This window comes from Perissodus microlepis, chromosome 5 (genome assembly GCF_051167445.1).
Source record: "Perissodus microlepis isolate ML-2025 ecotype Zambia chromosome 5, ASM5116744v1, whole genome shotgun sequence".
Lineage (NCBI taxonomy): Eukaryota > Metazoa > Chordata > Actinopteri > Cichliformes > Cichlidae > Perissodus > Perissodus microlepis.
In genome coordinates, this window is record NC_140465.1 from 217,873 (window position 1) to 244,010 (window position 26,138).

A 26,138-nucleotide genomic window follows, 5' to 3' on the forward strand; every position below is an offset into this window, starting at 1 on the left:
AACAATTATGCATAGTTCTTACCAGGTTTTAAAATGAGGTAAATACAATTTGAGATGAACATTAAGTTTAACACTATGTCATAATTGATTTAATTAACAAAGACAAAATGCATAAGCAGTGTGTGAAAAACTAATGACATCCAATGATTCAGTAGCTTGTATCCTCTCATCACCTTTCACATACTTGTGAAGCCATTTTGCCGTACTCTTCTATACAGTCACTTCAGTTTATTGAGGTTTGCAGACATTTGTTCATGGACACCTGTCCTGAGGACAATAGTTGGGGTCTGAAAAGTGGACTATGATAATGCCTCAGTTCTACTCATATCCTTCTTATTGTAGATTTGATTAGATTATTAATGTTTTGTGGGTTGGGTTTTTTTTGGGCTTTTTTGCTTTCTTGTTGATGTGCTTAGGATTACTCTCCTATGAGGTCATAGTATGCTTTGTCTGGTACTGTGCATCGTGACCAAACATCTTCACTCTGGTCTTGTCTGTTCAAATGCAATTGTTACAGAAGTCTTTGCAAACTATGCCATGCTGCCATCTTGTTTTTAGAGAAAATAAACGTTGTTTTCTCATTGTACTGTTATTAACCTTAACATCTAACATGCTAACTGAGAGTTGTAGCAATTTCTCTAAGCATTTCATGGTCTGACTTTGGGGTTACTTTAAATTGTTAGAAAATGGCCTTATAACTCTTCCCAGACTGATCGGCAGCAATAGTTGCTTCTCTAAGATAACGGTCTTTCTTCTATGGCACGACTGAATGCTCCAGACCACTTCTGCTATTATAGAGGTGTCACACTTGCTGTGGATCAGTTAATCAAGTACTATTGCACCTGGCTATTACTGACCTTGGTAATCCAAATAAAAGCAATAAATGCGTTCTTAGGTTTCCTCACACCTAAATAATAACACAGTGTAATGTGCAGAGTTTTGTTCTTGTATTGGCCCCATTTTAAAACCTGGTGAGGACCTGATTACTTTCCATTGTAACATGATACTTAGAAGGTTTTAAGTATCACAGAGCGCACTTAGCTTTTTTTTTTTTTTTGTACTATATATATATATATATATATATATATATATATATATATATATATATATATATATATATATATATATATATACAGTACAAGAAGCAAATAACATGTCATGGCACTGCATTACTGGATGAAATGCCAGTATTTCAGTATATAATACCTCACAAAAGAGAACATCTTTTAAATAACAAACTACCAAACTGCTCTTCTAAGGTCACTTCTATTGTCCCATTCCATATACAGCATATCATTATCTATAGAAACAAACAATCCACATACCTAAAAACGTGACACAATCACAGGGAAAAGTCGTCGAGGAACTCCTACTGAATTTGATGTTAAGTGCAAAGCCATTTAACCAAATGCAGTATGTGTCTGTGTTGAGGTAATCATGTCTCTTAAAAATAGAACTAGCAATCCCGTATGTGAGTCCAATTTAAATTACATTCATATGCAACAACCTGTCTTGGTTTCCACCAGATTTCAGCTACATAAATTTTCAACATCCCTCAATTTTTGCTGTACAGTACCTACACCAGTCAGATGGCTATTTCAATGTACAGAGGTTATAGGTCTCTTCAGCGTCCCGGACATCGTGCTCAGAGACAAACCTGTAACACCACGAAGGGTACATGACTACACGGCATCTGTGTTCAGCTCTTGGTAGGCTGTATAAAATGTAAAGAAAAACAAAAGATCCATATCAAATGTTGACATAAAGCAGCAACATATTTTAAAGCTGCTGCGTGTCACTGGTGCACAGCTTCAAGGCCAGCATCAGTAACAATTTGAGGGTGCAGCATGGTATAGATATTTTCAACATCTGTGAAGGCAAATGTGAATTTACTTACATGCAACGATATGTGTACAAGTTTATACAGCAACATGCTCTCAATCACACATCTGCTTTTCTGCCAAATCCTTGGACTGTATCAGCATTGATAACATGTCCAGGTCCTAAAATGGCCTGCCTCCACTTCAGGTCCTACTTCACTCACTGTAAACATTTGGTGCATTATGAAATGAATTACACCAAACATGGGAGCTTCCTCTTTTCAAAAACAATTTCTCCTTTTTATTATATATAGTTTTTCTTGTACCGTTTTCATAAACGTAATTAATTTGTTTGTAAATCATTACATTCTGTTTTTATTTGCATTTTACACAGCATCCGACCGTAAAGAAAATGTGATTCTGTTACACGAAACTTTCCAAAGGCTTCAACCAGTGTGAATAAATATCCATAGCCTCACTCCTCACTGAGCTTCACAGGCCAGTAGTTGGGCTGGTTGGTTCTTTAACTTTGGCTTTCAGGGTCCAGATGCATCTTTAGATTCATTTACATCACACTGTTAGAAACTGTCTCTCTTCATACTCTCTGTAGCTTTTTTTCATAGTTGATCTTCATCGTGAGCTTCTTATATGCTATGTTCCCTTGTCAGTAATTTCTACTTTGTAGGATATATCCTGAGCTAAAAGAAAAAGAAGTATGCTAAGTAATCTGAAGTGTTCTTTTGTCATTACAGTGCATATATAACAGGAGGAGTCTTGAGTTCATGAGTCTTACCCCATTCTTTTGGATTTCAAATTGTTATTACCTCCCAGAAATTTAATTTGACACATTTAAATGATTTTGTTGTAAAAATTTGGTCTTTCTTTTTCCATTTTCTGAGACTTTCCAGTTTTTTGAGTCAATCCTCAGAAAGATGCTCCATCAACCTTAACAGCGCCCAGGGCTTGAACTAAAAGAGGAATAAAAGAAAATTATAAGAGAGGCAAAGATAGCTTATCGTGGGTAATAAATGGTTATACTTTTTCTGTATAACCATGTCATTTTTCTTATGATGTTGTAAATTAATAACAGAAGCATCCAGACTGTGATATTACTGAGGGAACACTTGCCTACATTGTGAACATAACTACGACTTTTCAAAACCTACATCCTTATAAATAGTCATATCATTTGGGAGATATCACACAAAAACAGCACCAGAGAGTAATGTAAGAAGACGGTCTTCTGAATAGGACAGGTGGAAAGGTTGTGCTGCTAATAGAGACTCACCTTGTGAGAATCACACCTTCATGGTGTGGGTGGAGATGGGAAAGTCAGCCGAGGAAGGGGGAGAAACTATGTTTGTTGGGGAGACTGGAGAACTGGAGGCACACTGAGCTGCAGTGAGAAGAGACGGGCAGAAGGTGAAAATGTAAAACAAAACAGAGCAGTAACTTCTTTCCACTCAGACATGGAGCATCAAAGAAGCTCCAGACTGGGCTTCATGTGATTTGAGACACTGCAAAGTAACACAAGTACAGTTGAATAAGCTCAAGGACACATTTCTTCTGTATTTTTGCAAAGTAAAGATGAGAAGGTTAAAATTTTAGATAATATTTACATCTTTTTAGCGTGTCACCATGCACTGTTTTTAAATGAGCATTTAGAGTTAACTGAAGCTGATAGTCCTCTCCGTGAATCGCTACCTTATCGTGGTGGTTTGTGTGTCCCAGGGATCCCAGGGGCTATGTTGTCTGGGGGCTTTTGCCCCCTGGTAGGGTCTCCCATGGCAAATTGGTCCAGGGTGAGGGACCAGACAAAGAGTGATTCAGAAGACCCTTATGAAGAGAACATCGAGGGAACAGTTTACCCTGCCCGGGATAGGGTTACCGGGGCCCTGCCCTGGAGCCAGGCCCGGGGAGGGTGCCCGAGGGTGAGCGTCTGGTGGCCGGGCACAGCCCGAAGAGGAGACATGGGCCCATCCTCCCGCAGGCCCACCACCCGCAGGAGGCGCCATAGGGGTCGGGTGCATTGTGTGCAGGGTGGCGGCCAGGAGCAGAGGCCCTGGCGGACTGATCCCCGGCTGCCAGGACTGGCAATAGGGACATGGAATATCACCTCTCTGGTGGGGAAGGAGCCTGAGTTAGTGCATGAGGTTGAGAGGTACCGGCTAGATATAGTCGGGCTCACCTCTACGCATGGCTTGGGCGCTGCAACCAGTCTCCTGGAGAGGGGCTGGACTCTGTCTCAGTCTGGAGTTGCCCCTGGTGAGAGCTGGAAGGTGCTCCACCTGGAGACTCTGTTGTCCTGCTGGGAGACTTCAGTGCTCACATGGGAAACGACAGCGAGACCTGGAGGGGCGTGATTGGGAGGAACGGCCTCCCTGATCTGAACCCGAGTGGTGTTTTGTTATTGGACTTCTGTGCAAATCACAGTTTGGCCATAACGAACACCTTGTTCGAACATAAGGTTGTCCATAAGTGCACGTGGCACCAGGATGCTCTAGGCCGTAGGTCGATGATCGATTTTGTAATCGTATCACCAGACCTGCGACCATATGTTCTGGACACTCGGGTAAAGAGAGGGGCTGGCTGTCAACTGATCACCACCTGGTGGTGAGTTGGATCAGGTGGCGGGGGAGGACGCTGGACAGACCCGGTGCACCTAAACGCGTAGTGAGGGTGTGCTAGGAAGGTCTAGCAGAGGCCCCAGTCCGCGAGATCTTCAACGCACACCTCCGGCAGAGCTTCAACAGCATTCCGAGGGAGACTGGGGACATTGAGTCCGAATGGACCATGTTCAGCGTCTCCATTGCCGAAGCTGCTGCATTGCGCTGCGGCCGCAAGGTGGTTGGTGCCTGCCGTGGTGGTAATCCCCGAACCAAATGGTGGACACAGGAGGTGAAGGGAGCCACCAGGCTGAAGAAGGAGTCCTATCGGGCTTGGTTAGCCTGTGGGACTCCGGAGGCAGCCGACAGGTATCGTCAGGCAAAGCGGAATGTGGCTCGGGCAGTGGCTGAAGCAAAAACTCGGGTGTGGGAGGAGTTCGGAGAGGCCATGGAAAAAGACTTTCGGACTGCCTCGAAGAGATTCTGGCAAACCGTCAGGCGTCTCAGGAGGGGAAAGCGGTGCTCTACCTGCACTGTGTATAGTGCTGGCGGAGCGCTGCTGACGTCGACTGAGAAAATTGTCAGGCGGTGGAAGGAATACTTCGAGGACCTCCTTAATCCCACTGACACGTCTTCCGAGGAGGAAGCAGAGTCTGGGGATGAGGGGAATGACCTGCCAATTTCCGGGGGTGAGGTCATTGAGGCAGTTAAACAACTCCTTGGTGGCAGAGCCCCTGGTGTTGATGACGTCCGCCCTGAGTTCCTGAAGGCTCTGGACATTGTAGGGCTGTCCTGGTTGACACGCCTCTACAGTGTTGCGTGGAGATCAGGGGCAGTACCCCTGGACTGGCAGACCGGGGTGGTGGTCCCCATCTTTAAGAAGGGAGACCGGAGGGTGTGTTCCAACTTCAGGGGGATCACACTCCTCAGCCTATCTGGGAAAGTCTATGCCAGGGTGCTGGAAAGGAGACTTCGTCCGCTAGTCGAACCTCAGATACAGGAGGAACAATGCAGTTTTCGTCCTGGTTGCGGAACACTGGACCAGCTCTTTATCCTCTCAAGGATACTTGAGAGTGCATGGGAGTTTGCCCAACCAGTCTACATGTGTTTTGTGGACTTGGAGAAGGCATTCGACCGTGTCCCTCGGGGTGTCCTGTGGGAGGTGTTGTGGGAGTATGGGGTGTCTGGCCCATTGCTACGGGCCATTCGATCCCTATACAACCGTTGCAAGAGCTTGGTTCACATTGCCAGCAATAAGTCGGACTCGTTCCAGGTGGGTGATGGGCTCCGCCAGGGCTGCCCTTTGTCACCGGTTCTGTTCATAATTTTATGGACAGGATTTCTAGGTGCAGCCAAGTGGCGGAGGGCTTTCGCTTTGGTGGCCTCAGAATCTCATCTCTGTTTTTTGCGGATGATGTGGTTCTGTTGGCTTCATCGGGTGAGCGCCTCCAGCTCGCACTGGAATGGTTTGCAGCCGAGTGTGAAGCAGCGGGAATGAGGATCCGCACCTCCAAATCTGAGGCCATGGTTCTCAGCCGGAAAAGGGTGGAGTGCCCACTCCGGGTCGGGGATGAGTTCCTGCCCCAAGTGTCTCGGGGTCTTGTTCGCGAGTGATGGGAGAAGGGAGCCGGAGATCGACAGACGGATTGGGGCTGCAGCTGCAGTAATGCGGACGCTGCACCGGTCCGTTGTAGTGAAGAGGGAGCTGAGTGTAAAAGCGAAGCTCTCAATTTACCGGTCGATCTACGTCCCTACCCTCACCTATGGCCACGAGCTGTGGGTAGTGACCGAAAGAACGAGATCGCGGATACAAACGGCAGAAATGAGCTTCCTCCGAAGGGAAGGGTGGCTGGCCTCTCCCTTAGAGATAGGGTGAGAAGTTCGGCCATCCGGGAGGGGCTCAGAGTAGAGCCGCTGCTGCTCCACATCGAAAGGAGCCAGCTGCTCCACATCGAAAGGAGCAGGATGCCTCCTGGGCGCCTCCTGGGTGAGGTGTTCCAGGCATGTCCCACCGGGAGGAGGCCCCAGGGCAGACCCAGGACACGCTGGAGAGATTATGTCTCTCGGCTGGCCTGGGAACGCCTTGGCGTTCCCCCGAATAAGCTGGAGGAGGTGGCTGGGGAGAGGGAGGTCTGGGCCTCTCTGCTTAGGCTGCTGCCCCTGCGACCCAGCCTTGGATAAAGCAGATGAAGATGGATGGATGGATGAAGCTGATAGTAATATATATATATATATATATATATATATATATATATATATATTAGGGGTGCAACAATACTCATATCGATATTGAACCGTTCGAAGGTAAGCGCGTCATGGCCAAAAGTAAAACAGTATGTTGGATGTGCCACGTAATGCTCAATTGGTGGGAACTAGTGCGTTAGCGCAGTTAGCTCGTTAACGTGTTGATGCCATCCAGCACCACGCACGGGGCGATCCGCGGTAGCTCGTTAACGGAGATTTGCCGTGTTGTGACGTTAACGTCATTTCAGATTAACGCTGACAGCACTAGTGGGAACACAATGAATATGACTGCACATTTACTCCGACATCATCCTAGTGCAAAGACAAGTGGAAGCAGACAAAAACAACAAGCACGCATGCTACAAACTTTACCCGAGTCATTTAGACAGCCGTTAGCACATGATTCTCCTTATGGGGACCTGATATGTTTAATGTGCTGCTGAGAGTATACCCCAGAAGAAGCGTATAGTATAGCTTTTATTTTGGAAAGAGCCATTTCTCTGTAATAAACTCTCTTTTCCAAAGAGGAGTGATTTCTCGATCAGATAGATTTATTTTTTTATTACTTTGTTGTTTCAGCAACATTAAATTTAAAAACTGTACTTTTAAGTTAAAATATATATTTATAATTTTAATAAATGACAAATTAAAAAGGCATGAACATTTTTTTTGTATCGAAAAAATATCGAACCGTGACACCAAAGTATCGAACCGAACCGAACCGTGAATTTTGTGTATCGTTGCACCCCTAATATATATATATATATATATATATATATATATATATATATATATATATATATATATATATATATATATATATATATATAGGACTCATCCAGGCTAGAGAAAGTGATCAGGAAGGCTGGCTCTGTGGTTGGCATGAAGCTGGACACTCTGGTGACAGTGGCAGAGAAAAGGACACAAAAAAAACTGCTGGACATTATGGACAATGCTGGGCATCCTCTGCACACGGCCATAAACAACCAGAAGAGTCTGTTCAGTGACAGGTTGCTTCTCCCAAAGACAAGAACCAACAGACTTAAAAACTCCTTTGTCCCACACGCCATCAGACTGTTTAACGCCTCTCTGGAGGGGAGAGGGAGGGGAAACAGGAGGACAAAGGAGGGGGGAACAACTAAGCTGTAGTGCCTCTTCACTTCACTGTGCAATACCTTTTGTGCAATACTTTTGTTAATAGTCAACGGTGCAATAGACCTCAATACTTTAAATGTGTAATTCACTTGTATTTTTATTTTTATTCGTATTTATTCTATTTATCCCCTTCGTATATTTTATTTATATATGTCTCTGTATTTATATATGTGTGTGTGTGTATATATATTGTAACTTCTGTCGGTGCTGTGCTTTTGGAAACCGAATTTCCCAGAGGAACCCACCCGAGGGATTAATAAAGTTTTATCTTATCTTATATATATATATATATATATATATATATATATATATATATTAGTAGTTTGTTATTTAAAAGATGTTCTCTTTTGTGAGGTATTATACACTGAAATACTGGCATTTCATCCTGTAATGCAGTGCCATAACATGTTATTTGCTTCTTGTACTGACTGGACATACATATCTATATCTATATAGATATAGATAGATATGGATATAGATATATATACAGGACAGCAGCAAAAACAGTAAAGCAAGCACACAAAGTTCATGCACATAAAAGCAGCTACCAGTCAGGGCTTTAAAACACAGAGAGCAATTGTGCCACTGTGGTCCTGTCTATGTCATGACTTAGTTTTGAAAGAGTGTGGTGGACTCAGGTGCCATGTGATGCTGCCATGCAGTGAGAGTGTTCACCAGAGAGAAGGCGACTACGACGAGAGGCCTCAGCAGCCAGAGCACAGGAGATCTCAATACGCTTCTCTTGCTCCTGCAACTGCTGCTGGGAGCTGGCTGGAGCTCCACCTTCCACTGGGCCATCCAGAAGGGGAACCATATTCTGCAGACTGACAGGAAGTACATGAATGTGATAACATTCATAAAAATTAAAATCTCTCAATATATATATTTAATAAATTTATAAATACCCACACAGGAAAATATTAGAAAAAATGCATACAAAACCCTCAATTTCTTAATAACATTTAACTTTTCAATAATGAATTACACAGCGTTGAGAAATACATTTCACTACAGTACGTGTTTTTTCTGAAAATGCTGTACCTGAGTTAAGGAAGTCATTCCACCACTGTTCATTTCTTCATTGTCATGTACCAACACAATTTAGAGCAGCTATCTAAACTATACTGCCACACAGGTAAGTTATCACATTAATAGTCCCCACTGTGTCCAATATTGTGAATTTTTTTATACAGTGCCAAATCACAACAACAGTCGTCTCAAGGCTTTGGATGATGTGGCACCTCTGAAAAAGAAAGCCTCATATCAGAAGTGCTTGACTCCCTGGTAGAACTCACAAATGCAGATAATTCATAAACTGGAAAGGAAATGGGGTGTTACTAATTTAAAAGGGTCATCATTTAGCCTGCAGAAATAGTTTGCTGCTTTTTAAGAAAGCCCTCCATAAAGCTAGAACATCTTACTATTCATCACTGATTGAAGAAAATAAGAACAACCCCAGGTTTCTCTTCAGCTCTGTAGCCAGGCTGACAAAAAGTCAGAGCTCTGTTGAGCCAACCATCCCTTAAACGTTAACTAGTAATGACTTCATGAACTTCTTAGAGGAAAAATCATTGATAACCACAGCCATATTATAGCTTTTATACTCTGGAGTGGACCGTACTTCAGAATCTTGTTAATGCTACTGAGGAGGAGGACATTTCTATTTGCTCAACAAATATGAGGAAACACACAAACTGTTTGTGTGCAGTTTGTTGCACGTTTGATCTGCTAGCTAAACTTCTAAGGGAGAATGCAGAAAAAGAGCTAACTACACACAAAGATGGAGAAAGATGGATAGGACAGTGGAGGACGAAGAGAGGCTAAGAAAGGTTATATAAAGGTAACGATTGCTCAGTGATACTTGATAAACTGCAAATTTAAAGCTTTTTTGTAATGTCACATTCATTAGAATTAGAATTTAGACTGGAATAACATTCTCATGTACTAAAATTATTTTATTATTATTATAGCACAAGGTTTAGTTAAGTTTGCACAAAAATAGCTGACAGAATTGTTCTTTAAGGAGCTACTTTTTACTTTCTTACTTTGAGTACATTTCAGAGCCTGTACTTTTTCACTTTTACTCGAGTAAAGAAGTTGCTTCACTACTTTAAATTTCACTGGAGTGTTTTCTTTTTTGTGAAAGTCTGTCATTTTGCCACCCCTCACAGTTTGTACCGACAAGTATGCTTAGTTATGTGTCAGTTTCATTTCATTATATACAGTAAATCGTAGTCTGATAAATTGAGTCAATGTAAAAGAGTCACACTGTTAAAACTGAAAGGTTTCCCTTTTCAGCTTTTGTATTGTCAGTTTGGGTTCCTTAATGGATATTGTATTTATTTTAGGTACATTGTTTTATATGTTTTTAGACCTGGGACATAGTAATTCTTCAAATTTTGGGGTATATAAAGTATTCCTTATTCTTACAAATATCATGGTTCTGGGTCCTTTTGACCCAGCATTTTATGTTTTTATGACCTGTTGTATTATGGTTTATGATTCTTTGTGGTATCCTGAGTTTATTCTGTGTTAACCTTTGTACTCTGTGTCTCCCTCTGTGCATCGGTGTTTATTTAATTGTGTGAGTGCTTGACCTTTGTTTCCCCTCGTGTTCAGTGTTGGGAAGGTTACTTTTAAAATGTATTCCACTACAGATTACAGATTGCATGCCCCAAAATGTATTTTGTAAGGTATTCTGTTACGTTACTCAATGAGAGTAACGTATTCTGAATACTTTGGATTACTTAATATATTATCATGCTTTTTACAACTACATGAATGTCCTATTGCTGTGTGATTTATTACTATTACTGAAGGTTATTCGCCATACCAATACCAAGTAGATGCTTAAATCTTAATATAAAATAAGTAACAGTAGGTGGACATTAGGTAAGGCTGCACTTTTTTCTGTGATCTCGTATAGAAAACTATTCCGCGCGTACATAAAACAGGTCCGCGGCTCCCAACCATAGTAAAGGGACCTCTGGCTAATACATCGGGTCCGTGTCGGGCTCGTAGCCAAAAACTAGCTTTACTTTGTTGTCTGGGTCAACTTTGCTACCGAGAGACAGAGAGAGGCGTTGAAAGGCTGCTTCAACGGAGCTTATTGTTTCGGAGGAAAACACAAACACAGTGTACAGCCGAGTCTTAATAGCTTACTTACAACTGGGCTACACTGCCCATGAGGCTACATTCTTTAGGGCTATGCCTGTAACACTCTGCCTATTGCCTTCAAATTAAATAATTTTTTGAACAAAAATTTTTTTAAATATTTTTTTATGTCATTATGCGGACCGCAAGTAGAGCTGTCATAGGCCGTGAGATTGAGACACAGGCTTTAGAGCCTCTTAATGCGTGTTTTGTTTGGGTTTCCACCGGCGTGGAATTACCAAAAATAGAGAGAGCATAGCCTAACATATGAAACAGTAAAAGATCGCTGTGTAGTCCATTTATTTCAACAACGTAACTGTATTCTGAATACCACCTTTTTAAATGGTAACTGTAACGGAATACAGTTACCCATATTTTGTATTTTAAATACATAATGCACATGTACATGTAATCCGTTACTCCCCAACACTGGTTGTGTTTTATTTCATCATGTTTCCCCAGCCCAGTCTGTGCTCTCCTCTATGCTCCTCTGTGTTCTCTCTCCCCCTCTGTGTACTTCCTGTTTTACTTTGATAGTCTCCCGTCAGTGTACGTCATGTTGTGTTTGCTCCTGCCTGTCTCGTTATGATTATTTGTCTCAGCTGTGTTCCCCGTGTGCTCCCACGTCCCTTGTTATCTTTCTCTGTATTGTGTCCACGTCTCCCTCATGCTGTGTGCGTTTCACTCTGTGATTCTCCATGACTTTTGTTTATATTATCCCAGTGTAGTATTGTATGCTTTTTCCCTTGAGTCAGCAATAAAGCTGCTTTTTGAGTTTGCATTTTTGCCTCTGTGAAGTCTGCTTTTGGGTCCGATATCCTGCCTGCCACTCAGCGACTCATGACAACAAATTGTTTTTCTAACCACAGTTCTCTTTTGAATATCTTCTCCTTTTATTATAAAGGAAGAGGTAAAAGATGTTACAAATTTAAAATGTGTACAGCTTTAAATAAACAGACTTTTGCTAGAAATTTAAAGGAAGTTAGAACTGTACTTTGATTTGGCAATAAGGGTCTTGATTCGTTCTAGCTTCTTCTGCTTCTCCTTCTGCTCCTCTGGGCTCAAGAGAGTGTTATTCTCCACATCCAGGTAGCGCTCAGGGATCAGAACCTTGTCAGGAGCCATCTTTTATAACAAGAAAGAAAGAATCTCTTTTATCTTTGTCTTTTATGATTTTGGACACAAAGGTAAGCTATTATGACTCTATTGTGAACATACATGCCTTAAAATAGCCACAAAGTTAATAAATGATTCAACTTATTTCACCTCTTTGCCGATGTTGTAATGTTCTGGTTCAATCTGTAAACGTCTCAGACGAGCAATTTCTTCCTCTGGTGACTCTTGCCCCTGTCCTCGAACTGCCTTCTCTAAGTCTTTGATGTCAATCTCATGAGCTGTCAGCCGCCTACGAACCTGTGAATACAAACACAAACTAGATAGGACACACAGGCAGATACAATCAAATCATCAGCTAGCTAAAATGCGTATACCCTAGTCATACAACTTTGGCCTATCTCAATCACTGGTTTTATATTTGTAAATCTTGGCAATGTTTTTCAGTGGATTATCTTACCCACCTGGAAGTACCAGAAATACAAACAGGTGGACAATACGCATGGTACATGGACTGGTTTTTACTTTCCTACCATATCTGAGTGCTCAAAGCACTTTACAGAATTTGCCTCGTTCCCACAAGCACTTTTTCTATGCAAGTGCTTTCTATCTAGCATTCACACACATTCATACTCCAATGGACGCACTGGAGAGCAACTTGGGGTTAGTATCTTGGAAAATTTGGCATACAGACTGGAGCAGGCAGGAATCGACCAACCAACCTTCCAATTAGCAGATGACCTTCTCTACCTTCTGAGCTACAGCCACCCCAGCGTGATCAGTGTAAAGTGATCTCTATCATTCTGTCATTTTTACACATGAACTGACGGTGTTGGAGAATCACATTCACACAACAGGAGAAGGTCCATTTCAGATAAGTTGTAACTACTTGGTGTTTACATGGGTTATGTCTAGCTATTGTACCCAAGTGAATTTGCTAGACCACAACTTTCTCAGATGGGCTCACATGGAAATTACAAAGCTTTGTACTGGGGTAGGCAGGTATGACAGCAACAATTTGGGAAATCTGGGAAATGTGTGATATTGAGAAAAATTTCAAGCTGCAGTACATGTGTGAAAGTTCTTTCACACATGTACTGCAGCTATGACTATCATCTGAAAAATAAACACATACATGATTCATTTTTACTTTACCAGCTCACTGTGACAATACTACAATTAAATACATGACAAGGATCACCATTAGCTTGCTCATACCACTTTGTAATTGGCTGGAGACTGGCCTCCTGACAGGTTTAGGCTTCTCCTTTTGTCCCTCATAGAACTGCACTGGTTGCGACGAAGTCGCTCATTCTGTTCCTCCACACTCATCTTCATCTTAATTTCTGTGGGAAAAGCAGCACTTTTTGGGCGCTCCTGTGACAGAGAACAGGCTTATTTTTAGAGATAATTTCTCTCATATAAAAATATAATAAAATGGATTATAAATAAATTAATGCTGTCAGTGATAATCTCGTTAAAATGACGTTAACGCCATAACCGCATTAACGCGGCAAATCTCTGTTATGGTGGAGATTTGTGGTTATGGCGGTTATGGCATTAACGTCATTTTAACGAGAGTAACGCTGACAGCGCTAAAATGAATATCAACCTTGTAACAGTTGCAGTGGTGTGGTGTCTCTTAAAGACAATGTAAGGGCTAGTGATGTCATAAGTATGCACCACTGCCCACTTTGGAGTATGAGATCCACTTGCTTGCAAGTGAGTTTATGGACTCGGACCTCTTTAACTTTTTGCAACGGGTTGTAGGAACACTGTGCTTCATGTATGATAATTAGTAGCTGTTCAATGGGTCTTTGTAAGGTTGAGTGTGCATTAAAATACAAGCACTGTGGAATTCCCAGTGCCAGTGTGGTCATGAGTTTTTCTGACTAAGTGGTAAGTGTTTCCACCGCTCCTCTCAACCACTGAGTACAACCCACGTTACAACCTCTTATGTGCATTCATGTCTAATGTTATGAATATGACCCATTTCACATGTTTCTCAGTTCCACTGACCTGTTCATTGTTTATTATTGTTTGTTGTTTATTAAGGCTTATATTTTTTCTCTCCTAACCAGAGTGGGTTGACATACCCTGGAGACTCCATTAAGCACTCTGCTGTTACGGCGATGAACTTCAGTAAAGTTCCTCTGAGATTCATCAGTGGGGGATTTGGTTCTAGGAGGAACAATGCCAACTGGCATGTGAAAAAATAAATACATTTATAAGTACAGGCCAAAAAAAACATGTCTGTATTCTCAAACATAACACTATGAGTCAGTCTATAAAGTGTCACTTGATTAATTCATAATCAGACGTCAAAAGACAGAATACTGAATTTTTATCTTTAACTTGCTATTATAAGCACCTTAAAGAATGTATCTCTGGGTTCTGCATACCCAAGTTATTGTTGTCATTGTTATTGCCATTTTTAAATCTTGATATTAAACTGTTGTACCTTTATTCGTGGTGGACTGCCTGTCCTGGGCCTGCTCCTGAACATCACTGATATTGTTCGATTCTCCAAACTTGGGCTGCAATGCAGAGATATTTTTATTTTGTCAGCACTGAACCTGAAGGTAGTGAACGATTCTAATACTGTTCAAAAAACTCAAGAATGCATTAGATAATGCCTTGTAATGGAAGAAACAGCTGGTACACCTGAAGAATCCCCAATGATGCAATCACACTATGGTTGAAAAAGTCTTCTTATTTTAAAGGAATTGCAGTAACCCATTCTTTAACAGTACTATACCTTTACTGTGCAGCTGACCAGCTGCCAACTGAAGTGACAGTGCTGATCAAAATGTCCTCTTCAAGTACAAATGACTTCTACAAATGTGATGCACCAAGGTTGGTTCACATTTTATTTCTTTCTCTAATGAAAGAGAGTATACCAGCAGAAATACCCAATTACCTTTCTGAAGTCAGAATCTTCACCACCAAGGTAATCAACATCGATGCCGAAGCTGTGTGGCCAGGTTGTGCTGTCAAAAGGCAGGGGAGGGATGGAGGGAGGAAAGGTATAGGAGGGATCCAATGGGTAATAGGATTTGGGAAGGGGAGGCCTAGGGGGAACACTTTCCTTGATCACCATAAGGGCAGTAGGGAGTGAAGAAGGAAGTTAACATAGGATAGGAGGAAGAGAGAGTGCTGCATATCAGGATAAGTGACAATAAGCCAGGCAAATTGCAAAGCAGAAACGTATTGATTGAGTTTCAGTCTAGTTAGTTAAAGAGTTGGATGAAAATCCCCAGCTGGTTGCTGAAACACTGATCACACCTTATAATAGCTAAACTCTAAGAAGCATTAAGACAGACTTAATTCAACATATGAAAATAATTATTTCCGCATATTAATGTGGAATCAAGTAATATGAAAGTTCAAGGCATCGTCTTTTCACAAACTAATGTTAATCTAAAGTATTGATCTAAAGATGGTCTTAAGTGTTGACCATAAACCTAACACTGGCCAGCCAAGTAAGAGCCGTATACCTGTCAAATTTAAACTAACACATTATACGGGAGGGCTGCACAGCAATTGTGAGGTTTGAAACAGGCTTGATTGTTTATAAGAATATTAAGGGTATAGAGTGCAAAACTACATCTTAACCCTTAAACCATACCTCAAGTAGAACAGTGTGGTAAAAAGCACTGATCATGCACTCTTCCCTTCTTATCTTAACATCTAATATCTTAGACTTGTCACCTCTTTGTATTTCTATTTGTATTCTATCCTTTTATTCTATCCCCCACCTCCTCCTTTTTGGTTGGTTTTATTTTTGTTTATTTCTCTTGCCTGTCTTGCTGTATACATCAATCATGCCACACCACATACAATGTAATAGCTGAAATAAAACAAATTAAAATGAATAAATAAATAGATTAAAGATTCACATGAAGAGGATGGACCCATAGACACTCTAGCTGTTCGTGCAATAGCAAAATGTGTTTGGCACCATAATGCATTCAGATCACAATTCGGATAGGACAGGATTTTTTAAAATACTTTTTATCTCTTTTTCTTATTTACCTCTTCTTAAGTTGTTCAGAACTTTAGTTGTTCAGTTGAAGTTGATGTTGATACTAAAATAATTTGGAAACAATTTGAAATGAATCTAAAATAATTTGGCTTTGACTTTGTTCTTTATTTTATTGACAGGGAAACTGAAATTCAAGCCTGAATATTTGTCATTGTCCTTGACCCAGTGTTTTGCACACACACACACACACACACACACACACACACACACACACACACACACACACAAACACACACACACACACACACACACACAAAACAAGGTGCACGTCAGGTGTTGAGAAACCAGGACACCTTGATGAGAAGTGGGCTACTGGAACAAGATGGCATAAGTGGGAAAGAGAAGAAAATAGGGTGCTGTTGATATCGAAACAGCTAGGAGCTCAGTGTTTCAACATTCAGAAGAAGGAACTGCTCTCACAGCTAGAGATTGACAAGGTACAAAACAAACATTATGGCAAGGGGGAGCCTGGACAACATGTCAGGGGGATCAAGTATCAGAGCTGCAGAGAGGTGCAATGAAGAAGGTGCCTAAGACGTACAGCAAGCTGTCCATACTGGAGGCCTTGGAAACTGTCAAGCAAAGATTCACAGCCTTGGCCAGCCACTTGACAAGGTACACCGGAGAAATAGAAAGCAGGAGAATGAACCAGCTGTTCTCTGCAGAACCATCCAAAGTGTATTCTCAGTGGCAGGGGAACAGTATGAGAACAATATGAGAACAGCACCAACAAAGCTGGAGACTGGAAAATACTGAAAGAACATATATGAGAAGGATGCAACTCATAACAGCAATGCTCAGTGGCTAGTGGATCTAGAAGCAGACCACAGGAACCTCCATGAACAGGGTCCAGTAACCATCACAGTGGCAGACATCCAAGAAAGGGTCTTGGATGGGTATGAAGAGTTGGACAGCACCAGGCCCCGACATGGTTCACGCCTAATGGATGAAGAAGCTGACTGCACTCCACAAGCATCTGGCAGCACAAATGAACCAGCTGCTTGTTGATGAGAGACACCCAGAATGGCTAACTGAAGGCCAGACAATCCTGATCCCCAGAAGGGACCGGTCCCATCCGGCCAATAACCTGCCTCAGTACCATCTGTCAGTCATCATAGTGGCTAAGATGAACAGGCATATGGCTTAATACATGAGCGGGGCACAGAAAGGGATTGGCAAGAATACCAGAGGCGCAAAACACCAGCTACTGGGAGACAGACCAGTCACGCCAGACTGCAAGATGAGGCTGACTAACATGTGCACTACCTGGATTGATTACAAGACGGCCTATGACTTAATGCCCCACAACTGTATCCTGGAATGCCTAGACCTATACAAGATCAACAGGACCCTAAGATCCTTCATCAGGAACTCAATGGGGATGTGGCATACAATACTAGAGGTCAACTTTAAGTCCATAGCACAAGTCAGCATCAAGTGCGGGATCTACCAAGGAGATGCTCTGTCCTCACTGCTGTTCTGCATAGGCCTGAACCCCCTCAGTGAAATCATTGACAAGACTGGCTACGGATACTGACTACGGAGTTGAGCAGTTGTTAGCCACCTCCTCTACATGGATGACATCAAGCTGTATGCCGATTCAATGATCCACACCACCAGGATATACAGCAATGACATCGGAATGTTGTTCGGATTGGAGAACCTGGTACCTGGGAATCCCACAGGCAAATGGGAACAACGAGGAGCCCGTTAGGAAAGATGCAAACACCAAGTACCTGCAGAAGGTCAGGCAAGTCTTGAAGAGTCAGCTGAATGGTAAGAACAAGATCCTGACATCAAGACCAGGATGCTCCTGACCATGCTTGGAGGGTTTCACTCCAAGTCCAGCACCCTGAGGCTGTATGCTAAGTGGAAGGAAGGAGGCCAGGGACTGGTGAGTGTCAGTACCACAGTCCAAGATGAGACAACAAAAATCCTTGAGTACATCAAAAAGACAGCCACAACTGACTGTGTGCTCAGTGAATACCTTAGGCAGCAGAAACCCAAGAAAGAGGAGGAACCATCATGGAAGGACAGGCCCCTGCACAGTATGTACCACCGACAGATAGAGGAAGTGGCTGACATCCTACCAGTGGCTGGACAAAGCTGGACATTTAGACTGGTTGGGCAAACTCACGTGCATCCTTGAATATCCTTGAGTGGATAAAGAGGAGTTCTAAGACAAGGAACAAAACTGCTTTGTTCCTCCTGAATCTAAGGTTCAACAAACAGATGGACTCCCCTCTCCAGTCCTGGCATAGACTTTCCCACTGTGATCCCCCTATAATTGGAGCATAATCTCTTGTCCTCTTTCTTAAATATGGGAACAACTACCCCAATCTCCCATTTTAAAGGCACCACTCCAGACCTCCACAGAACGTTGCAAAAAAACATGGCAGCCAGGACAGCCATAGCATGGCAATACCATGCTATGAACAGCTCCTAAATAAATGATTTGTTCTTAAATTTAGAAATGGTGAAGCCATTATTTAGAAATTATGAAAACACCTTTCATCAAACAGGTTGTATATTAAGTTATTAATTAGGGCTGCCACAAACGATTATTTTGATAGTCGACTAGTCACCGATTATTTTTGCGATTAGTTGACTAATCAGAGCATGCATCCATTGGACGTAAAACCTACAGCTTATTGCACCAGCATGAATCTGCTCTTATATAGCTATCATTAGCTTACAGCTTTAAGTGTTTAAGGTATGTGCTAACTAAAAATAAAGACAAGATGATAGTTTATTAAATTTTAATGAAATTTGCAGATTGTTTCGGTGAAGTTTAATAAACTCCTTGCTATCTAAAATATAACGGGACACCGGAGCATATTCTCGAGCATCTCACACTTCTGATAATCAGTTGTCTGCTTGACGTTTATTCAGCTGTGTAAAAACTATAACTTTAATCTCAGCCAAACCGATTTACTCAGGAACAAATAAAATACTAAAAAAGCCAAACAATAACATTTGTAAGTTATCTAAGTGACTTATATATGTTTAACCTGAGTAGCGAAAGACGGCGGTGGGTTTGAAAACGATTTGCCGGGAGTCCGGGGTTCTCACGGGCTCTAGTGAGCTTTGCCCCTGGCTAACTATCGAGCTAGTGGGTAACAGATGTCGGAGCGCTTTTCAAAATATGTGGTGTCTTGATAAACTGAGCAGGTATTTGAGGTTTACACATTCTCGTCTGAAAATATGTTAAACATTTATTTTGTGACCCAGAAAGAATAATAAGAGTAATATTAAAACTAACTAACTGCCGCCATTGTTGGAAACTGAGCAGGGCTGCGCTATGAATTCTGGGACAAAGCTACTTCTTCTTCTTCGGGGTTTAACGGCAGCTGGCATCCTTGTACATGCAGTGCTGCCATCTTCTGTTTCAGTCCGTTATTACACTCTTAAATCCTACTACTTATTCCTGCGTCTTTTGTGATCTTACAAAGCTTCAAACGACGCATCGACTATTAAATCAGTCGTCGCCGATTTTGATAGTCGACGTAATCATGACTAGTCGACTAATCGTGGCAGCCCTATTATTAATTAAGAATAAAAATGTCATACCTGTGTTTTTTAAATGCACACTGATGTAATGAACTATTTACTTAAACACTTACTGAATGAGCCCGATGTTAGGAAACACCCCAGTAATCATGGGAAAACTAACAATGATCCAGATGTAAGTATGTTATGACATGTTTTCTGAGGACAAGCTTGGCTTCATTTCTGCAACCTTCGAAGGTTAACTAAATAATCTCTCGAGTATCAGAATGGATATGGATTGCATCTGAGTGCTGATTGGTATATTCAGAATATTGGCATTGTACACCAAGAAAACTGGTCTGTTCTCTGGCCTTTCCTGGGTTTATAGCTTAGTTAGTCCCTTTTTGATCTATTTCCTCCTCTACAGGGTTTAATGTCCTTAAGGACTCCCTGAGGTTCTAGAAAGCTAGAGTAATCTATGAAAAAGTATGCTCACAGTTTTCACAACCATAATAATTTATATGTTCTGTATACGACACTGGGTCAGCTTCCCTATAACTTTGGGGTCCATGGTTTGGCATTTTGTCAGGTTTGAAATTAGGCACAAGGCATGGCTTGGGACGTTTAGAATTTCCTCTTCTATGCAATTTAGGATTAAGTGCTTACCTCCAGACCCAACTCCTTGGTTGGAGAAGCCTGGCAAACAGGCACTGGGGAGTAGGGGCTCAGCGGACTGGTAAGGCTTATTGAGCTCAGTGGGCTTGCTGGACTATTGGTGGTAAAGGACCCTGATGCACCACTGTCGACTGAAAAGAGAAAAAAACTTAAAGTGTCAGGAAAAGAGCCATTAGATAGAAGGTAGAAACACAGGCCATTATGTTCAAAATTAGTTTAGTTTGTTTTACCTCTACCCTTGGCTGTTTTTATGCCTCTGGATAAGCTGTTCTTTTGTAGACCTTCTAATACATCCTGGACTCTCCAAAACTCTTTTTGGATGTGCCGCCGAACTAATTCACTCTAAAAAGAAATTACAAGGAAAAATAGCAGAAATTAGACCCTAATATTAATAACAGTGAGGTCCATTTATTAATTTCAGTTATGTGGAAAAAAATAACTACATGTCATCAAAATTGCTGGCATTTTTTTTGTTTCATTTTAACAAAAAAAGAGGAAAAAACAAACAAGATCTGTTGTTATGGAATCATTAAAGGATTAGATATATGTAAAATATATGATAGCAGACCTCCACTAAGATAGCAGAGAATATCATTCTGAGTACTTACTTTGCATGCACTAGTATTTGTAATATACTCATTTTGTTTTCTTTGTTTTTTCTAAATGTTGTTTAAAAAGTTTGTAGTGCAGTAAAAATTAGATAACATGACATATTTTTACTTTGATTACACAAAGATTACGTAGAAGTAATGGATAATAGGTTTTTGTACTTTTCTCGATATATATCTTGTGTTTTTTGTTTAGCGTTGCCCTGTTTAGTTTTGATAATTTTTCTCAGTCTCCCCATGACTGTTTGTTTTTTTGTTCAGCCAGAAATAAACGGCTCGCTTTTTGTTTGCTCCATTTCTGTCTCCATTTATCTGCCTTTGGGTCCACACACTCCACTCCACGCCGTCAGCTACAGCAGACATGAAACATCCCAATGGATAATATGGCTCTTCGGAAAGAAGACTCAAATCAGGCTCGACTCCCTAAAATGACTCTCAAAGGCGCATTTTAAAGCAGATAACCTATGAGCTGGAGAGGAATGGCATCTCACTAGTTTAGAAGATGATCGTTTAGGCTGGAAAGAGTTTGCTCCTCCATAAAGCTCACTAAGTCACTGACTTAAGAAAATAAGAGGTTTATTTTCAGAGTCATAGCTCTGTTAAGCCAAGCATTCCTTTAACCTTAACCAGTAACAACTTTATGAATTTCATTACACAAAGATTTTTAACCGTTAGAGAATTATTTATTCATAACATCTGACTGCTCAAAGAAATACTACCATAAATTAATGCTTTAATCATATAAAGGCGCTCAATCAGTCCCTATTACTGGGCTGCATACCACAGGCCTTTAAGGTGGCAGTGATTAAACCATTACTTAAAAAGCCATCACTTTACTCAACTGTCTTAGCTAATTAAAGGACATTCTCCAACTATCCTTTTATCTGAAAAATTCTTGAAATAGCAGTCATAAAACAGCTAACTGATCATCTGCAGAGGAACTATTTATTTGAAGAGCTTCAAAAAGGCAGAAACATGATTACTGAAGATCACAATAATCTTCTTATGGCCTCTGACAGTGGACTTACCCTGTGCATGTTTTATTTGACCTCAGTGCAGCTTTAGATACTGTTGATCATTGCGTTTTATTACAGAGCATGTCACAGGTATTAAAAGGTACTGTGCTGCAATGGTTTGAATCATATCTATCTGATATACTCAGATTTGTTCATATTAATGTGGAGTCCTCTTCATACAATGAGGTTAATTACAGAGTTCACAGGCTTATGTGCAAGGATATGTTCTATTTAAATTATACATGCTTCCCATCTTATCTTAAAGACTTCATAGTCTACCACTTTGTTCTTAGACTGCTGGCTCACTTGTCATGGTACTCCAGTCCTTCTGTGTGTCCACTTTGCCCTAATCTCCTCCTGTGCACATATTTTCTGCCTCTCCCTCTGTTTTAATCAGGTTTGTACAGTTGTTGTTGGGTTGGGACCTTAGTTACACTACAGTGCAACATGTGACAATTAAAAGCTAATCTTTAGCTATTAGCAGTCGCTTATTGACAAAGTAGTTCACTTTTTGCTGGAATTTCCCGCTCTAATTACATCCCACCATCTATTTTCTGACCATGACAATTATACCTTCTTCCATCTCATCCTCACTCAGTTTTTGGGACTGCTAATCCAGAATTCAAAATCATGCTCCTCACATACAAGGTCTTAAATAATCAGGCCATCTTATCTTAATGACCTTGTAGTACCATATCACCCTATTAGAGCACTTCGCTCTCGCTCTGCAGGCCTACTTGTTGTTCCTAGAGTATTTAAAAGTAGAATGGGAGGCAGAGCCTTCAGTTTTCAGGCCCCTCTTCTGTGGAACCAGCTTCCAGTTTGAATTCAGGAGACAGACACTATCTCTACTTTTAAGATTAGGCTTCAAACTTTCCTTTTTGCTAAAGCATTTAGTTAGGGCTGGACCAGGTGACCCTGAATCCTCCCTTAGTTATGCTGCAATCAGTGTAGGCTGCTGGGGGATTCCCATGATGCATTGGGTGTTTGTTCTTCATTCACTATGTGTTAACAGACCTCTCTGCACTGAATCATACTCGTTATTTATCTCTGGCTCTCTTCCACAGCATGTCTTTATCCTGTCTTCCTTCTCTCACCCCAACTGGTCGCAGCAGATGGCCCCGCCCCTCCCTGAGCCTGGTTCTGCCGGAGGTGTCTTCCTGTTAAAAGGGAGTTTTTCCTTCCCACTGTCGCCAAAGTGCTTGCTCATAGGGGGTCATATGATTGTTGTTGTTTTTTTCTCTGTATGCATTATTGTAGGGTCTACCTTACAATATAAAGTGCCGTGAGGCCACTGTTGTTGTGATTTGTTGCTGTATCAATAAAATTGAATTAAATTGAAAATTCAATTATCCATTCTCTGGCACTTCTTGTGATTGCGAGGGCTGGTTACTAGTTGTTGCTGGTACTGTTGACAGTGCAGCAGCAGCCCTGACACCTGACTGTCAGTGAATATGAGAGTTTGCTGCATCTATTTCTAGTTTCTTTTTCTCTCTTAGCTTTTCAGCTCCACCTTTTTGTGTTTGTTCATCTTTATCAACCACTTCTCCCCCACTAAACTCTGTTCCACAAGGTGCACCCAGGGAAGGTAAAGGAGGGGCCGGTAACATAAAGAGATTAGATTAGGAAATCAGTGTCAGAAATTACAATGAACAAATGGGCTGCAAGTGCTTGTAGGACTGGTGAGCAGCGGACTCTGTTTTAAAGTGAGATTTAGGTTTCGGTGTTGATATTACTGGATTTTTATCAATTGAGAGAGTCAATAAAACGTTGTTTAGTTAAGATTTAGAAACTGGCAGAAAAAGCAGGCTCACTTTGCTTAATTTAAACGTTCCAAATTAATCACAAAATGTGCATATCCTGCATATCTGGCTTTTTTCAATTTAATCTATTTTTTTCCATACAGTGACAAACTTGTTAAATTAGCCTCTGGAATTTAATTACTTATATTTAATTCACACAAGCTTAATATTTAAAATTGTTTTCCAGTGACACTTTGACACAAATCAACAGAATGTAGCCAGCCAACCTCCTTTGACCTAAGGTTGCAAAAACCCTATAATAGCCAGTTGCTGTAAAAATATTTAATCAGATTTTTAGATTAACTTATATCACATCAAAACCTTTGCTGTCTTGTTTTCTTTTTTGTTTTGTTGTCATCATTAAAAATCATTCAAAACAGACAAATAAAGAAAAAATGACAGTTACTACAAATCAAAAAAAGTAGATGGTGGTGGCTGGCTGAATAATTATGACTAGATAATCTCTTACTGTAAAATAACCTAAAAATAATGATTAATTAAAAAAAGGGGGGGGGGGGGGGGATTACAGATATGATGACATTGTTCAATTCATTTTCAATTAAATTTTATTTATATAGCACCAAATCACAACAAAAGTCACCTCGAGGCGCTTTATATTAATAATAATATTAATAATATATGTATTATATTACATTGTGACCTTTTACCTGTCCTCCAGCATTAAGCTGCTCCCACAGGTCTCCATGGATGGCATTGGCCTCATCCTCTAATGCTTCAAACTCCATGCAAGCAGTTGTTAAAGCCTGAGAGACATACAAAAAAATGAAAATGAAAAGTATTATTTATACTGTCAGCAATATTCAGGCTGTTTGATTTAGACATATAACAAATAGAACATTTAATGAGCAGATGTACATTGCACAATCACGTGCAGCTGTGCATTTTTTGAAATACAGACAAGTTACTGCACTCACACTGGAGGCCTGGGAGAGCTCCCCTCTGATGTTAATCAGCTGGTTCTGCTGGGTTTCCTTTTTGAACTGCAGCTTTTCCATGATTAAAGGCTGGTTATGGTATATCTCCATTTCCTGATGAGTAGCCAACAGTGCTTCCTCTAGGCTGTCCTGGTAACAGCAAGTGTTTTGTTGAAAATTAGTTTTTCTGCTTATTTAGTAAATAGACAGTGCACTGCAACATCCCTGTTGATCTATTTAAGAGAACATACACATTTCATCTAAATATTCGGATGTAAGGTTATAATGGTTTCACATAAATAAATGAGTGAAATTATTAGCTACGATACATGCTAACTGACCAGAAGAAACACTACATTGTGCACTAATTTAACGCAAGAGTCAGAAGATGTTGATTCAACTCTGTGGTCATTAATTGTGCTGTAGTTAGTGGGGTTGTTGTATTGGAACAATTCAGCCTCACCGCAGGGAGTAGAACTACTTGGTTAGGGTTAGAAAAAAATCATGCTTTGGGTTAAAACACAACAGATAACACTTTTTTCAAAGCTTGCCAGAGCGACGCATCCCCTCAGAATCCACATAGGCACGAGACATTCCTCCAGTTGAAATACATTTGTTTCAAAGTCGTGCTGACTGTAATGAAAAAAGAGGCCAGGGTGGTGAAAAATAAAACAACTTTCAGTGTAAAGAGGTCCCATACAACAACACCACAAAATACAGCTTGAAGTCACCACAAATTAAGTGTTGACTAAAGGTAAGGTTGTATTAATAGCTAGGTTGTTGTAATGTACTGAGTTAAACTGCTTTCCTCTGATATATAAAGTATATTATCTTCAAATATGGTTAGGACAAATAAGGCTTCATGGGTTTCCTTTACCATGACAGTAGTACATTGCTGTGTTCAGTAGTTATTAAAAAACTCCAGTGATTTCATAGTTTTATACTAATACCCTAAATTTGGCCATCTTCACAGGACAAAGCGTTTCTTAAGAATTTCACAATAAAATGTCACATTTCCGAGGAAAATTGTGTACCTTATTCATTCTCAGTCTGTGGACAACTGCCTCATGGTCTTTCAAAATCTGGTTCTGCTCACATAATCGCCCCAAGAGCTTCTGTGTAACAAGGAGTGGTTATTTTGTGAATTTGAGAGACACCAGGAAGGAAATATAAAACAAAGACAGGACAGCAGTGTGTCAGTAAACAATATACATATACAGCATAGTATATATGTGCACCAAAACATCACATTTGTATGCAATATGTGACTCTTAATCTGCTACCCCTTCTAGTTTCAACCACTAAACTGAGTAGCAACTGATTTCAGACATTTAATAAATAGAGTTACTGTAATTATATTTTTTTATTGTTTTGCTGACAATGTTCACCCTCATGCAAAAACTAGGAAAACTATATTGTAAATATATTATTGTGGACTTCTTGATGCATCTCAATCATCCAGGAAAGTAAATCTCCA

The 26,138-nt window shown here is 40.8% G+C and overlaps 1 protein-coding gene across 1 annotated transcript in view; it reads right to left on the reverse strand.

Annotated features, from left to right (window-relative positions):
- Positions 1-1,077: 1,077 nt before the first annotated feature.
- plekha6 (pleckstrin homology domain containing, family A member 6) overlaps positions 1,078-26,138 on the reverse strand; it is a 58,708-nt gene continuing 33,647 nt past the window's right edge. The window contains exons 9-22 of the mRNA XM_084927303.1: positions 25,696-25,776; positions 24,662-24,811; positions 24,395-24,490; positions 20,531-20,642; positions 20,292-20,431; positions 15,012-15,179; positions 14,553-14,628; positions 14,188-14,291; positions 13,310-13,468; positions 12,245-12,391; positions 11,973-12,103; positions 8,501-8,649; positions 3,109-3,216; positions 1,078-2,788 (exon numbers count right to left, since the gene is read on the reverse strand). Coding sequence (XP_084783429.1) covers positions 3,119-3,216; positions 8,501-8,649; positions 11,973-12,103; positions 12,245-12,391; positions 13,310-13,468; positions 14,188-14,291; positions 14,553-14,628; positions 15,012-15,179; positions 20,292-20,431; positions 20,531-20,642; positions 24,395-24,490; positions 24,662-24,811; positions 25,696-25,776 — 1,611 coding nt within the window. The 3' untranslated portion in view covers positions 1,078-2,788; positions 3,109-3,118. The remainder of the gene's footprint in view (positions 2,789-3,108; positions 3,217-8,500; positions 8,650-11,972; positions 12,104-12,244; positions 12,392-13,309; positions 13,469-14,187; positions 14,292-14,552; positions 14,629-15,011; positions 15,180-20,291; positions 20,432-20,530; positions 20,643-24,394; positions 24,491-24,661; positions 24,812-25,695; positions 25,777-26,138) is intronic.